Genomic DNA, 17,373 nt, shown 5'->3' with positions numbered 1-17,373 from the left:
TTCCTTTCTCTCTTAAAATCAATAAACTATTCTTTAAAAAAATGTATGTTTCTTTGCTCCACCCCTCCCTCTCCTGCTACTGCAATATAAGCTGTTTGATTCCACTGCATTTAATAGCACCTGACAAATAATCAATTCTCAAGAATTACTTTCATAGTTTCAATTAATTAAACTCTCATTTTTCTGCTCCCAAAGAAGATTATAACCATAGGGATAAATATGAAATAAGCTAACTGCTTACTCAGTACTGTTCCCTATTATTTATTGAATAATTCAATACTTAATGACAATGGCTATCTCTCTAAGAACAGAATCCATTAATAATACTTGGGTGTTTTTACTTTCCCAGGTTTTGCCCAAGCACACGAGTTTAACTATGGCGTTGACGATGCTGAGTTGGGGAACTCTGTACAATTAGTTTCTTCTTTTCGATCCATTTCTTGTGATGTGGAAAAAGATGCCAGTCATTCCACTCAAATTACATGCTATACTAGGTATGTTTTAAACTCTCTTTACTAACGTCATTTTTATCATAGCAGAAGTACAGTTAGGCATATTTGTATCTTAATAGTTTTATCACTCTGGTGTTAAAACAGTATTTTTCTGATTACCAGCTGTTTTTGATTTTGTGATTTTTTTAGATGATTTTATACCTATATGAAAATCAATTATAATGCTCTTTCCCATATGGGCATGATAAAATATATTCTATATTCTTGTCCAGGTTATTAGAGCTATTATCATTATTGATCTCTTTTAGAAGATAAATGGCTACTATTAAATTGTAATGATGCTTCTCAAAATATCAAAATTATGCTTTCCTGTCTGGTTTGATTAATTTTGTTCCATATCTTGACATAGCCATTAAGATTAAAGACAATATTTTGTATAGTGACATTTCAAGTTTTTTTTTTTTTTTTTTTTACTATTGGCCCAAATTAATGTTTGTTTTTAGCAATTTAGTGAAAAAAATTAATCATTTTAAACTGTAACTTTCAGTATTGTAATATGTAGCATATATTACAGAGGAATTAATCTACTTTCGGCTCGTTGGCTATTTTTTTGCAGCAAAAGCTCGCTTATGGAGAAACTTGATTAAAACTTCCTTTTAAACAAAGCAAGGTGATACGTGACTATTTTTCATGATTATTATTACATTGGTTGCTATTGCATTTATTTTCCTTTTCAGTAAGCATCAGTGCACTTAGAATAAGCATTTGCTCGAGGTCCATAATTTAGAATTTGCAGCGCAGAATTCAGGATGGAATCATCTTTCCAAAATGTAAAGTATTAACTGCCCGCCAGTTAAAGTTGTAGACACCGCTTCATAAAGGACATGCAGTCTTCTCACTAGTGCTCTACATTCCATACAGGGGTCATTGCGCTCCCTACCTGCTCTTCCTTTGCCTTCCAGAGCAATGCCAGAAGATTCCTACACTGTTCAAGTCAGTGTGGACGGGGTTCCCGTTACAGAGAATAACACCTGCAGAGGCCTCATCCACAGCCGAGCGTGCAGCTTCTACGTATGTGGGAGCTCGTCTTTAACTTTCGGATAATCGATGTTACACTTCCCTTCGTGCGGAACTGGGCTTTTCTCTTTTAATTTTTAATTTTGCCGATTGTTATCTATGTCCACATTTATAAACATGTGGGCATGTAGCTAAGGATAATTTCACCCAGTTGTAATTATCTTCCATCGTAATAGAATCTATCTATCTATCTTTTTTTTTTTTTTTTTTTTTTAATTCTGATCTACTTAAAAGGTTTCCCCTTTTTAAAATTACTTTTATTACTGGGTTCAACTTTTCTACATCCAAGTTATTTTCTTGTTTACACTGTTGGGTTGTTTTGTTTTGTTTTGTTTTACTCTTTCTCTATTTCTGTTTTTAGTTTGATTCTTCTGTTTCCTATTTTCATTAGAGTCACCTTCATTTTGAATAGAAACATAACGATTTTTTTCTTTCCCCAGTATACCATTCTCTTCCTTATCATGAAAATGTGAAATAATAAGTTATCCTTAACCTCATATTTGAAAGTCTATTTCTTTTGTTGTTAGTCTAAAAATCTGACCTTTTAATTGTAATTACAAATCTGGGCTTTTTTAAAAAATATATTTTTTTATTGATTTCAGAGAGGAAGGGAGATGAGAGAGAATCATTGGTTGACTGCCTTCAGCACACACCCACTGAGGACTGAGCCCACAATCCGGGCATCTGCCCTGACCAGCCGTGACCTCCTGGTTCATAGGTTGATACTCAACCACTGAGCCACGCCATCTGGGCCTATTGGGTATTATTCATTTTGTTTTTCACATTGTAGTGTATTTCCCTTTTGCAGTAATTACTTCTCATTTTGCTTTTGGAAAAGAAGTAGACATAACTTTACCTGGATAATAATTGCCAATAATTAATATGTAATTGGCCTATACCATGGGCAAACTTAGTATGCTATAAATATTCGTTCTTTACTCCCACAGCAACCCTATAACTGCATACTGTCATTATTATCACTATTTTATAGGTAATAATACTGAGAAATTACCTTACTTACCTAAAGTCATGCAGCATGGGGGTGGTAGAGCTCAGATTTCCATTTGGACAGGTGGACTCCAAAACTGGATTCTCCATCATCATTCCCTCCTGCATCGTACATGTGCTTGAATATGTCTAACAGTTGTGTATTATGTAGTTGCTATTTGCTGCCATAAAAATTTACCCAAACTCAATGACTTACAGCAACACAGCTTTATTACTTTTCCACTTTGTAGGTTAGAATTCTGTAGGTCTCAGTGGACTAAAATCAAGATGTCAGGAGATCTGTCTGCATTTCTTTGAGAGGATCTCAGGGTGAATTTGTTTCTTTGCTTTTTTCCATTTTCTAGAACAATGCTGTTCAACCCTTTTCACCTCATGGCACACATAAACTAATTACTAAAATTCTGCAGAGGCCAAAAAATACACTTTTTTGCTGGTCTGACCAAAAAATAGGAATAATTTTGATTCATTCACACAGGATGGCTATTGTTGGGTAGGCCGCTGTCATTTTTTTCATTTGACAATCAAAGGGAAAAGAGGTCAGTGCCCTTGACTAAGTAGTCAGGTGGTGCATGTTTTTAAAATTCTTGCAGCACACCAGTGTGCCTCTTGTGGTTCACCGGTTGACAATCACTCTTCTAGACTGAGGTTGCCCACATTCTTCGGCTTGTGGTCCCTTTCCTCTGCTTTCAGAGCCAGCAGTAGTGGTTGAATTCTTATCACACCACCTCCCTCTGACCTTGCTTCCATTGTTACATCTTCTTCTCTGACTCTGGCTATTCTCTCTTCCTCTCCCATTTATAAGGACCCTTGTGATTATATTGAGCCAGACAGATAATCACAAAACATCTCCCTCTTCTAAAATCAACACATTAGCAACCTCAATTCCGTCGGTACTACCTGCCATGTAACCTAACCTATTTACAGGTTCCATGGACATCTTCAGGGGGCATTATTCTGTCCCTCACAAAGTATTAGTTTCCATCCCACTGGTGGCCTCCTGGAATTATGCTCTCTCCCAGTTCCCATTTGCTATCACAGTTCTTAAGATTTATGCCTGCACTGCTCCAAAAAAAAAGTATCTTAAGCTCGCTTTGATGGACTTTTCCCAAGTTCTGCTTCAAGTTTTTGAAATATACATTGTTGTTTTCTTTTTGGGCTTAATCCAAAGTAGACTTTCTTTAATGTTATTCTACTGACTTCCTAAAGTCTTTATCAGAGAGCCTTATCACTGTGGTTTGACTTACACTGATAACAGAAGGATGCTTGAGTTTTAAAATTGCAAGCTGGAGATATTTTGAAATGAGAGGGGATTTTTAAGGGATAAGGAAAAGATCCTGAGTAATCAGAATAATATTCTAAACTTTATTTCTTAGGTGTAATGAGGAATATTTTGGTAGTGATCTTATGGTTACTGTTTAAAAAAGAAATAATGTAAGAAGCAGAGATATTCCATAAAACTAGGAACAAATGAGAGATAAGACTGCTTAACGATAGTATTATTTTACAGGCAAAAAGTTTCAGAACTCCAACAATAAGGAGCATCACACCTTTATCTGGGACCCCAGGTCTGTTATATGGCAGCTGAAATATCTTTTTGGTTTGTGGTCATTAATTTACTTTTTAGTATATAAAATTATTGTATCTGAAAAATTATAAATGGCATTTTTCTGATTATGCAGTAAATGCCAATGTTTTTTATAAAATGATTTTCAGTGTCTGCATCTGAATCTATATAATGTATTTAACTTTCCTCCCATTGGACATTTAACTTACTTTCAGTGTTCATTATAATAACTATAGTTGTACCAGTTTATAACTCCAATAGGAATAAGTGAGAATGCCCTTTTCTAGAACCTTGACAATTCTATGTAAAAATTTTCAAGTATTTATATGAAAAACATAAGTTTTAAAAGACATTTCCAATTTTTAAATTTATATAATTAAATTTACTTATATTCACTGACCATTTTTTTTTCTTTTATAAGTTACCTGTTTTTCTCCTTAGTTTAAATTAAGTCTCGTCAACTTTTTTAGGTTAGATTATGATAATTCTTTATACTTTAAGGATTTTAACCATTTATTTGTCATATATGTAGAGAATAAATAATTTGTCATTTGCTTTTAAAATTAGCAGTTTTCCTGTCATTCAGACACTTTTAATTTTTATTATCAAATCTGTAAATCTTAACCTTTGTTATTTCTTCCTTAGTTTTTATGCTATAGAAGATTCCCAAATCCCAATTATATAAATATTACATACATTTTCACTTATTTTTCAAGAGTTTTATTTTTTATTATTTAATTTTTGTTTTACCAAGGGTTATATTACTTTTTTTAGTATACAGCTGGGACTTGTTTATTTTTTCCAATTAAGTTACCCATGACCTCAGTGATATTTATTGAATAATTTATTCTGTCAGAAAGCACCTATTTAATCTATAAATTCTTATAGATACTTCCTTAATACTATAGGTACTCATTAATGTTTTATTGTATTTGCCAGAACTTTTTTTTAAAATATATTTTTTATTGATTTTTTACAGAGAAGAAGGGAGAGAGGTAGAGAGTTAGAAACATCAATTAGTTGCCTCCTGCACACACCTTATTGGGGATGTACCAGCAATGAAGGTACATGCCCTTGACCAGAATCGAACCTGGGACCTTTCAGTCCACAGGCTGACGCTCTATCCACTAAGCCAAACTGGTTAGGGCTGTATTTGCCAGAACTTTTAGAACAATGCTAAGCTGTACTGGTGAGCATTAAGTTATAAGTATTTGGATGCCCATTTTATTGGAAAACCCTCTAATGTTTGGTAGTGAGTGTGTGGGCCTGTGGGTAGATATTTTCTCAGAATTCTTTGTTTGTTTTTAGGTACACTAATAACAATCCAAGGCAGAATCTTCACTGATGTCTATGGAAGTAATACTGCACTAAGCTCAAATGGGAAAAATGTTAGGATTTTGAGGTAAATTATTGATGTGGAAACATATTCTTGTAAGTTATAGACCCAATATGATATTCCAAAAATAATGGGTCAAATTACATTAAAAACCACTACCATGGAATTAACCAGTGTTTTGTCAGCCATATTACAGGAAGAAAAATAGACTGTTGGATGATGCATTGACATGGAAACATCCTTCTTTCTCTATGATGGATTTTAGTAATAAAAGGCACATGGAGGCAAGAGCCAGAGCAATTGAGTTAAAGTCACAGAACTTTATTACTAGGGAATTTTGTTACTTCATTTAACCGCCTCTTTTTGCACACATAAAAAACAGAAACAAAGAACCCCTCTGAATCCTAAAGGTCCAAAGCTTAGTCCAGGTCAGGAGGGGATCCCAAGTCTGCTAATATGCAATTAGCGGTGGTCTACAGGAGAGCGCTAAAGCTAGAAACTATCAGTAACTTATTAACAGGCTTGAATTTGAGTCCTGGTCCCTCCACTTACCAACTGTGGACCAGATGGCAATATTGTCTACAATTTGGACTGGAAACTAGCATTTTGACTAGGGTTCTCATCCTGTAGCATCAGTGGTGTTATCTCAATCCTGCCTTATAAGACTGAAAGTCTGTTCATTTCCTATTGAAGCTAGTACAGAATTAATACCAAGTGCTTCTGCTTCTTGAATACATATAGGAGGTGGATAAATGGATAAATTAAACAGTTTAGACAGCACACAGACATGTACATTTGCATATATAATTTTGTAAAACATGCAATTCAAAAAGGCTTTATTTACTAAATGAAATAAAATTGATTTATCTGGCATTTTATGAGGCATAACTCTCAAATAACATTTGCATGAATCTATAACCTGGACATGTTCATATTGATCCTTATATATAAGAAAATAACTATGGGAAATAAATATTTAACATTTTATACAGACAGCTTAGCATAAATACAGATTTTGTTTGCTACTGTGTAACCGTGTTATGAATGATTTCCAATTCTTAGATGGGATTTTCTAAAATATCCTTTTCCATAATACTGGCAAGAAATAGGAAGTTCAACTTTATAAAAGAGATTCCTTTTTCCCCCCTGACTGTAGTTGAAGTTACTTCTGTCTAATACAAAGGAATGGATGGAAATTAGGTCATAAAATCACAGAATTACAGTCAGGGGGGACCTCAGAGGTCAGGTTACCCAGCCCTCACACACTGGATAACCCTGAAATACCATGTATAAACATAGAAAGAATTTCACATCCCTATTAATAGGAAGAGAGGAGACCTTAGACCTGCATTTATCTCATTTCCACCACGTTAGTTGTGACAGTAGGGTTCCGAGGCATTTTACTGTGCCTGAATTCCATTTGCACAGAGCAGTGGACACGTACTGGACAGGAAGGCAGGATAGCCCAGTGCTCAAGCTGCTTCTGCTGCTCACAGGTCTTGTCAATTTTGGCCAGATCTCCATATCCAGACCAGGTACAAATTATAGAGGACATGCAAATGACCACAATGATCTAGTGACTACCAAGGAGATGTGGGTCTGAAAGATCAGATGAGTATTGCCATAGACAGGCAAACCTAGACCAGTGTGGGAATTCCTAGGTGTGGTTAAGAGCAACCAGGGAGCTGACTGACTGGGTTTAGATTTTTGCTCTACCCTTACTGGTCACGGGCTTAGGCAAGCTACTTAACCCTCCTGCCTCAGTCTCTTCATCTATATCGTGATAGGATAATAGTTACCAGTTTACAAAAGGTTGTAAGGATTATACATGATAAGTACCTAGAAGTGTTTGCCAAATTATTATTTAGGTGCATTGAGGCAGGAGATTAGAGGGAGGATATGAATCTATAAATCTATAATGGGTACAATAATTCAGGTTACTTTCTTTATAAACCTAATGTACTCACCAAATGAAAGGATTTATAGGTAAAAGTACATTAAAAAGTTCAAAAAGGGGACACCTGTAATACTTTTTAAAAAAATATTTTTATTGATTTTTTACAGAGAGGAAGAGAGAGGGATAGAGTTAGAAACATCGTTGCGAGAGAATCATTGATCAGCCTCTTGTACACCCCCTACTGGGGATGTGCCCGCAACCAAGGTACATGCCCTTGGCCGGAATCGAACCTGGGACCTTTCAGTCCACAGGCCGACGCTCTATCCACTGAGCCAAACAGGTTTCAGCCACCTGTAATACTTTTAACAATAAAGATACATTTTTGAAATGTTCAAAAATTCTCTACAAACAGAAGTTCTTATATTTTAAGTTCTGGATTATGTCTGGCCTTATTTTGAGTCTGGGTGGTTTATTGTGATGATGCCAAAAACACAAGAGTAGTCAGTAACCGACAAGCCTGCAATAGCAATCAGGTTCTATCAGCCATAAAGCAATCAGTTGGCTTAATCAGCTGCAGAAATGCAAAGACAGTTGTTTTCTCTCTCCAGCCTTACCCTGCCCCTTCTCAGTTTCTTATAATCATTCCAACCTCACGGATGCTGTTAGATATTCTTTTCATCCTGATTATTCTGGGAGGCCTCTGTTATGGACCTTCTTTAATGGCTATCGTATGAAAATTACTGCAAAATTATGTTTTGCACTGATTGAACCTCAGATGGAGGAGTCCCCATTATCTTTCTATGTTGTGTATTCCCGTAGTGCTTATCACTTACTAACACACCAAATATGTTCTGATTGTCATCTGTATGCTCAATCTCCCCAGTTAGAATGTCAGTCCCACAAGGGCAGGGATCTTTATGTGTGTTTTTTTCACTGACTTGATCCAGTACCTAGCAAAGACTATAACATAAGAGGTGTTCAATGGATGCTTGTTGAACGACTAACTGATGGATAGTGAATGTTAGAGAGAAAAAATATAAGGTGGCATTGAGTTGGTAGGAGGAGAGCATTTTGAAACAAATTTATTAAACATAACTTGTTCTTTTCTAATAAAATATTTATACAGAGTGTATATTGGAGGAATGCCCTGTGAGCTTCTTATACCACAGTCTGATGATTTGTAAGTAATCCAAATAATTTTCTTTAGAAAAAAAATAGTAGATTTAAACATAGTAAGTTTAAATAGTAGATTTAAACATAGTAAGTATAAATAGCAATATATCATAGCTGACTACTATATATAACAGTATAACTTATAATTTTATAGTAAATTAGCAAGAATTTATAAACTTAGATATTTACTGATATCTCCCATTGTCTCCAGTATAGTATGATATTGACTTTTATTTAGATTATTATGAGAAAGATGTTCTGAGAAATATATTTTATCAAATAATTGTTTCACTTGGTAATATTTTAAAATTTAAGAGAAATGTCATAAGGATAGTCAAATTAACTACACAAATTTCCCTGTTCAATGAAGTGTTTGGTCAAATATCTTCAACCAAAGATGGGCAATATTTTAATTTCACAGAAATTATTTTTGTAGCAACAGTTTCTATCCATATACTTATTATGAAATTCATAAGATGTTTTTAGGGGAGACACAGTATTTTAAAATTTTAGTGTCAAATGTAAGCTTTGAAATTAACATATATATTTTATTAGGTATGGTTTAAAACTAGATCATCCAAGTGGAGACATGGGTTCTATGATTTGTAAGACGACTGGAACTTACATTGGTAAATGCTGATCATCATTCTTCATGTTTCAGAAATGCCTGTTTCCTTGTTTTATATTCTCCTTAACATCAATCCTTTATGAAATGCTAGAATTTCCTCTTTTCCTTGGCTTCTTTTCAGTTTCATATAAGCATGTCTGAAGTAAATTACCTTTTTCCTAAGGTTTACATTTAAAGTTCTTCAAATTTCCTTTTTTCTTCTTCTGTCATCCAGAAGATTGCTCGGCAAATTTAGCCATTTCACTCTGTTTTTTACCCCATGCTCTATGTGGCTCTTATACATATATATACCTCTCAGTCTTTGAATGAGCTTCAGTTCCTTCTGTCTCAAGGCCTTTGTAAGCTTCTCATCCTGAGAATATATATATATATAAAAGCTTAAGTGACCATTACAACCAACGACTGGAATGACCAATCGACCAGTCTCTATAATGCACACTAACCATCAGGGGGCAGATGTTCAGTGCAGGAGCTGCTCCCTGGTGGTCAGTGTTCTACCTCAGCCAACCTTCCGTGGTCCCTCTCCCTGGCCAGCCAACCTCCTATGGCCCCTCCCCCCAGGCCGGCCAAACTCCTGGGGTCCCTTCCTTTGTCCCCCTGATAGGCCTCGATCAGCAGCCAGGCTGAGGGGCCCCACTTGTGCATGAATTCATGCACGGGTCCTCTAGTTTCAGATAAAATGTCTTGTCTTAAAAAAAAAAAAAAAAAAAAGGCCTTCTCTGATCCCCTGCCTTACAGTCTCGGAGTGTAAACTCCTTTTTCCTGATAGCTTTTTCACAATTTATAGTTGTCTGATTGTGTCATTGCCCCCAACCAGCTGTATCTTTCACTAGCTAAGATGCTTTTAGGAGAAAGCTCACCCTCCATCTCTCAACCCCTGGCAGAATGTCCAATTAAATACTAGCTGTTGAATGGATATAAGAAATTCACGGTCAATATGGTTACATATATTGTATATTATGTATATATTAAAATAGTAGGTGGTTGCTTCTTTAAGGTAGTTCTGTTGTCTTTGAGGATTAATAGATGGTTGAATAATTACAGTTTTAATTTTAAATTTCTCTGCTTTTAAATCAGCTTTATAATATATAGTTATTGTTCTCCTATGATTGGGCGTTTAATGGATTGTGTATTGTAATTAATTCCAGGTCATCACAATGTCAGTTTCATCTTGGATAGTGATTATGGAAGGTAGGTCATTTTGTAAGTAATAATTTTCATAATTGATTAAACTGGGTAAATAAAAGAGTATATTTACTTTGTGCTATAGATCCAGAGATTAAAAAAATTAATCATTTTCTTCCCAGAAATTAACATTTTAAGGTTCGATAACTCCCTTTCACTCAAAGTTCTCTATAATGGCAGGATCACCCTATTCCTGGGTGCAATTACAGATGTGTGGAGATATTTACTGACTGACACAGAAACTGGGCCATGCTAATGGCCTTTTGTGGGCAGGACCAGGATGTGCCAAACCTAAATGAATTGTTCTGCCCCAAATGTCATAGCATCTTCCATTGAGAAAATGAGCCAGTTAGCAGATATCCATATAAATCACATTATTTACCCATCAGCTACTAATGCAGATGTATTAGATCAATGACAAGATAGGTCTGTTGATTTCACCATTGTCTCTGATGAGAGACTCGATGATAGAAGTTTGAAAGATGGCAACATTACAAGCAAAGTAGATATCATACCTGGTGTATGCTCACAGACTGCAAGAGAAGGATATTTGTTCCCTCATGCCTGGAACTGCAGTGAAGTTGGTGATACCAGATCTATTATCATAGTATTTTGAGGTCATCTAATTCTAGACATCATGAGGCAATAGATTCATAACACAGTGATGCCTGGGCTGGACACTGTATTATAGGCCAGTATAGATTGGACCAAAACCATGAAGAATGTTGTAATTCAAGGACAAACCAGAGTGGGTGATATGTAAGTGGTACTAAGACTTACCTTTGTGATTTACAGGGAGTAAATAACTTAGTGTCCAATGAGTTAATTGTCATTTTCTTCAAGGACATGACACATTTACATAAACTTCATAAAACAGGATAATGGGATTTTATTAAAAATGTGAGAAAGCCATGTTAGGAGCAATAATTATTGAGTTTTAAGTGATTTTTTGAACTATATATGGTTCTTTTAAGCTCTCAATGTCATCTTTTTCACATGAGAAAAATGAATTCTTATTTCTGAGACTTTATGAAAGGTATTAATTGCCAAATCCATCATATGTCTCTCAGAGAAATAATTAGCCAAAAATAGAAGGTTTGAGTGATCAAGATTGAATGTGATTGATAAGTATACATAAATCAATATGCTGCATTAACATGCCCCCAAAATTTCAATTAAAAAAAAAACCACAGCAAATTTTCACATAATATAGGGAAATACGCATAAAATGGTTGATTCTGTGATCTTGACATAATTTTTTAAAAGTAAATTGATGTCTTTTTATATTTTCTTAAAATTGATGAAATTGTGTTTTTAATTATTTTTGTAAAATCATGTTAGGAACTTAAGATAACTTAAAAATACATTTACTACATGAAAACCTAATCTTAAGATTATATGGCATTTTTTAAAAATGCTTAACAATTTTACAAATCATAAAATACATGTTTTACAAATTTTCAGGGGCATTTCTGAATACCAGGTGATCTAATTAAAGACCACTGTGGCCCCCATTCTGTATTTCTTTTAATAGCCAACCTTCTTTCCTCTGTTACCCAAGTTCAAACAACAGCTGTTCCAAACTGATAAGGTTCAGATGAGGCTTCCTTAATTGAGAAATGCCTCGTCATTATCAGCAAATTACGGAAAATCACCTCAGTGTCATACCAAATAAATTACATTTCAATTTTATATCAGGAGGCAATTTCCCCACCAACTTAAGCAGAGTTAATTTTCCTGATGCGGGATCTGCCTGCAGGCAATATTGTTGGAACTACTAGCATCATTTCAGATGTTTAGGAAATCAACCTAAAGGTTTATAACATAAAAATGTAAAAACCAGTATGCATTTCTTAAATAACCAGCATAAAATACTTCCAGGGACTCTTTAGTTTTCAAATGCACATTGTAATGCCTGGGTTAGATTTAAAGGGAGTTCAAATTCACTATGGGTCCCAACCACAAGATTTGTGCTATCCTATTAGATTTTCACTCATTGTATCCTGGTTAATTATGATGCATGGGTGTGAGTCTTAACATTTGAATTTTGTAACTTTTCTGATTATGAATTTAATTGAGGTACTTAATTGAGGCACTTAATTTCTATGATCAGATTCTTTTCCTTCCCACACCTTCAGGCTTACTTTGGTGGACTGTTGCTAACTTGCTCTCAGTCATTTGTACTCTTATGCAAATTAGTAGGTCTGGAGCCAGGGTTCTGGGCTCAAACCACCAGAGTTCAAATTCTCTGTCTGCCACTTACTGTCTTTGTGAGCTAATGTAAGATAAGTGAATTCTCTGAGTGTTGCCTACCTTGTGGGGTTGATGTAAGGGGTAAATGGCTCAATAAATCAAATATTTTTTAAAAATAATTAACTCCTTAAATCTCTTAGCTTGATGCCAGATAAATGTTTAATAATGTGCATTATTGGGCTGGCTATAAGAGAAAGAGAGAGTGGGGGCCAGCAGAAGAGGCCAGCCTTTATAAAAGGCAATCCTCTAGTTTTTAATAGTGATGTAAATTTTTACTTTGTTGGGTTATAATTTGCATGTAATAAAATGCACCTCTTTTAGGGATGCAGTTCAGTAAGCCCTGACAAAAGGATATTTGTGCCGCATTCATATACTTCTATGGTTGTGTAACCAAAAATGAAATCAAGATACAGAACCTAACCTTCCCCATGATTTCTATCTGGCTCATTTTCAAATTATAACACAATTTATGTTACTCATTAATTACTAATAATATTTTCCTAAAATAAAGTTTGCATTTAGAATAAGAGTTTTTGAACTTTTTTTAAACAGGAGTTTCCCAGAAAAAATGGCGTATTTTGTTTCCTCTCTGAATAAAATTTCAATGTTTCAAACATATGCAGGTATGTGATCTTTCAGTGTGCGTGTGTATGTGTGTGTGTGTGTGTGTGTGTGTGTGTGTAGAGAGAGAGAGAAAATATATATATATACATTGAGTAGCCAAATTTTTATGATCTCTGAATACATAATAATCTGGCCACTCAGTGTATATCCTATATAATAGCAGGCTAATATGGAAATTATCCCCTCGACCAGGAGTTCGACAAGTAGGCAGGCTGGCCAACTGCCCATGTCCCCTCCCCCTGGCCAGGCTGGCCGGACCCACCCATGCACAAATTCATCCATTGGGCTTCTAATGTGTGTGTATATATTAATATATATATATATATATATATATATATATATATATATATATATATTCAGAGATCATAATAATCCAGCCACACAGTGTGTGTGTGAGTGTGTGTGTGTGTGTGTGTGTGTGTGTGTATTATTTCATTAAATTAAAGGCAATACTGGCTTGAGGTGTGCTATTTTACTTCATGCACTTCTATGAAGTAAAACCGCCTGACACAGGGAGCCAAGTCTAATAGGAAGCCCTGGCATTAAACCAGGGCCCTGAAGACTACCTTCCTAGTGTAAGGTGGACTGGGAAATAAACCCATTGCACTAAAAGAGACAGAAGGGAAACGCATGTCCCAACTTTAAATGCTGGTTGAAGGAAGAAAAAAAATTCTGCGGACAGTTTAAATCACAAGCCATATATGCTCTCCGTGTGTCTAAAAGAATCCTCAAGCCTACTACAACTTAATTTAATCTACGCAGGCCTCAGGTTGGTAGTACTCCCAGGAAAGTGTCAGAAGCAAACACAAGTCCTCTTGAAATAATTTACTTTACTCCCAGCTAGGGAGTGAGGGAACTGTCCTATTCAGGTTTCGTAGATGTTCAATGTGAAAGAAATGTGTCTTGGAGTCAATCAAGTATGATATACTTTATATTTTTATGGAAATTAGTTCATGTGGAGTTCATATGTGAGTCTGAAAGGTTTGGAGTTGGGCCGGGGTCACACAGAACTGACGCAAGGCTCATTGTAATCAAAATTATATTTATTCAAGGCAGCTGGGTGTAGGCGGACTGAATGGCGAATGGAGAGGGATACATAGAACTTTGATAGAACTAGTAAGAATACATTTTTAAATAATATATTTTTATTGATTTCAGAGAGGAAGGAAGAGGGGAAAAGAGATAGAGACATCAATGATGAGAGAGAAACATTGATGGGCTGCATCCTGCAAGCCCCTTTACTGGCGATTGAGCCCACCACCCAGGCATGTGCCCTGAGTGGGAATCAAACCATGACCTTCTCTTTCATAGGTCGATGCTTAACCACCGAGACACATTGGCAGGGCAAAATTACATTTTAGTAAGAATCTACCATATGTCATGCACTGGGCTCTTTGACCAATATAGCTAAAACTTTGCTATATAAACCACAAGAATTCCAATCATAGTGAATGCATTACTACATACGAAGAAATATATAAAATTCATTCTTCAAGAGCATGAGGAAGATGAGGCTCTTCTCCTGTCTTATTGAGTTTTCTTTTGGAATCAAACAACCATGCTCAGCCCAGGTTTTCTTTACTTCCTGGATCCTCTCAGGACCCGTGTCTCCTTAGCATCAGTCTCCATGAAAGTCTGATCCCCAAAAGATGCAGGTCTCTATGAAGGCCATGTTTAATGTCCTCTGTAGGGCTGCATCAGAGACACAGTAAGGAAACACCCAATTCGTTTATTTGGTAATGCAAAGCCTACCCTATCCTAGGTGCTATGGCTAGAGGTAATTTAGAGACTTTTTTTAAAAGCAAGCATTTGGGTTTATGTGTCATGTTTATGACATTTTAGTTCATGTGCTCCTCCTCCTTCCCAGAGATCACGATGATTTCACCTTCACAAGGAAGCATTCAAGGTGGCACCACGCTAACCATAAGTGGACGGTTCTTTGATCAAACAGATTTCCCCGTCAGAGTTCTAGTTGGAGGTATTTGCATCATGTTTACTGTATTTATAAGAAAAAAATTGTGCCTTTTTAATAATTTATAAGAAGAATCCTTTCTCAATTAATATCTTAAATTTAAAGCTGCTATCCGTAAGTTCCTTGCCATACTTATAGACACACCGACGCTCTGTTTAATGAGTAATTAAGGGTTATTCTTGAACTGTTGTTACTTTTTAATGGGTTGGCTAAATATGAGTAAATTTAAAGTAGTGTTTGCGGATACTCTCCTCATAACCCTTCTCAGATACTGTGCCTGTCTGGACATCAGAAATCACTGATGATATTGGCCTTGGAAAGGGCATTAATTGATTTATGTGGTCACAGACGTACCTTGGGGTTGGTTCTCTGGTTATGCCTCAGCTGTATGTGTCTAGTCTTGATCTGTTCAGAGTCTTGATCTATGCAGCTCAAAAGGGAGGTCAGGATGAGTATAATAATGCGGATCTTCCCACTTAGCTGTAGTGACGTAAGTTACCTCAGTGAGCAGGAGAAAGGATGTCTGCCTATGCTACTGGCCCGGACTTTTTCTGAAACAGGCCTCTGCTCAGATATTTTCTACTTTAAAGGAATTTTCTTATAAGCCAGCCAAAATGTGATTTCAAGAAGAAAATTAATATAAAGTAACCTCATCTAACATTTATACAATATTGTTCCTATCCCTCTGAATCCTTGCTGTTACTTAAAATCCAGGCCACAGATTTTACAGTTTTATATATGTTATTCTGATTTTTTAAATATGTTTTGAATATTAAAACCAGACATTATTTTAAATTTTTATAATGTGTTTTATGATCTGATGTCGTACAATTGATATGCAATTATAACATGTCATTTTCATGACAGTTCATTACTGTTAATGTGATAACAAGATTTGAGATTTTGAATCCTCAATAATTTCTCGAAAGTAATGATTTGAAAATACCATTTACAAATTATTATCCCTTTTGTTATCATTTGAAGAACTTGGACCAAAATACTTTTTATTTTAACCTAAGAGGACTGAGGTCATCTGCTTTTATAAATTCGAGACATCATGGGTTTATTCAGCAAATTTTCTTTAAGGATCAAAATATAAGGCTTCACTTTAGACACAGAATTATATTGTGATAAAATTTTAATCAAATTTTTAATTTTGTTTTTCAGAAATTATGCAATTTTCTGACTTAGACTTGTAATATTTTGCCAAGACAGTGTTGCCTTGTGAAAGTATGACAATTAGTGAGTGAAACTTTAATGAAGGCCCCTAAGCTTTGCCTCTTGCTTTTACTACTTTTTTTTAATTGGAAAAGTGCTTCAAGATAGGCTGAGGTATTTGCATTTTGAACCTCTGTACCTTGCTTCTCTGTAGGTCAAGCCTGTGATGTTTTGAATGTCACAGAAAATATTATATATTGCAAGACATCCCCTAAGCCTGACATGCTCAGAACTGTACATCCAGGTAAGTTCCCAGAAGAAATGGCTATTTCTGTATTAACTAGGAATACTATTATCGATGTACATCACTAGTGTCTTAGCCCATTTGGTCTGCTCTTACAGAATGTCATAAGACTAGATAGCTTGTAAACGACAAACATATATTTCCTAAAGTTCTCTCATAATCTAATCCCCATAGCATCCATACAAATAGTAGAATTACTCCCATTTTACATATGTGTAGCCTGAAATGCAGAAAAGTGAAGTCATAATAAATTACAAATGGTCTTAATAAGCACTCTATCCTCTAGATACAGAACCATGTGGTAACTGTTTTAATTACACACATGTTGTAAAAATATGAGTTGAAATAGAACATCTATAACCACACCCAATAGAAGGCCATTCAGACACCATCTCAAAATTCTGATGGAAGGCTTCTCATTTATTTTATGTTCAGGCGGGAGAGGTCTTAAGCTTGAGGTCTGGAATAATAGTCGGCCAGGGCATCTTGAAGATATACTTGAGTACAATGAAAAGACGCCAGGCTACCTGGGTGCCAGTTGGGTAGATTCAGCTTCCTATGTTTGGCCCATGGAGCAAGACATGTTTGCAGCACGCTTCAGTGGGTTTTTGGTGGCTCCGGATTCTGATGTTTATAGATTCTACATCAAAGGTGATGACCGCTATGCAATTTATTTCAGCCAGACTGGGCTTCCAGAAGATAAGGTAGGAGAGACAAAGGTACTCTTTGATAGTATTAAAAC

The 17,373-nt window shown here is 35.5% G+C and overlaps 1 protein-coding gene across 2 annotated transcripts in view; it reads left to right on the top strand.

Moving 5' to 3' along the window:
• PKHD1L1 (PKHD1 like 1) overlaps positions 1-17,373 on the top strand; it is a 123,305-nt gene that overhangs the window by 11,219 nt on the left and 94,713 nt on the right. Inside the window, exons 3-13 of one of the 2 annotated variants that reach the window (XM_084864454.1) lie at positions 350-494; positions 1,415-1,523; positions 4,045-4,102; positions 5,410-5,503; positions 8,461-8,514; positions 9,063-9,136; positions 10,284-10,326; positions 13,126-13,196; positions 15,065-15,175; positions 16,542-16,631; positions 17,067-17,335. In XM_084864454.1, coding sequence (XP_084720580.1) covers positions 350-494; positions 1,415-1,523; positions 4,045-4,102; positions 5,410-5,503; positions 8,461-8,514; positions 9,063-9,136; positions 10,284-10,326; positions 13,126-13,196; positions 15,065-15,175; positions 16,542-16,631; positions 17,067-17,335 — 1,118 coding nt within the window. Of the gene's footprint in view, positions 1-349; positions 495-1,414; positions 1,524-4,044; positions 4,103-5,409; positions 5,504-8,460; positions 8,515-9,062; positions 9,137-10,283; positions 10,327-13,125; positions 13,197-15,061; positions 15,176-16,541; positions 16,632-17,066; positions 17,336-17,373 lie in introns of those variants that run through there. The other variant, XM_084864455.1, reaches the window with a different exon arrangement.

This window comes from Pipistrellus hanaki (genome assembly GCF_964339955.1).
Source record: "Pipistrellus hanaki genome assembly, chromosome: 17".
Taxonomy (NCBI): domain Eukaryota; kingdom Metazoa; phylum Chordata; class Mammalia; order Chiroptera; family Vespertilionidae; genus Pipistrellus; species Pipistrellus hanaki.
Note: the sequence above shows the minus strand (reverse complement) of the source record. Positions and strands in the feature narration are given on the sequence as shown.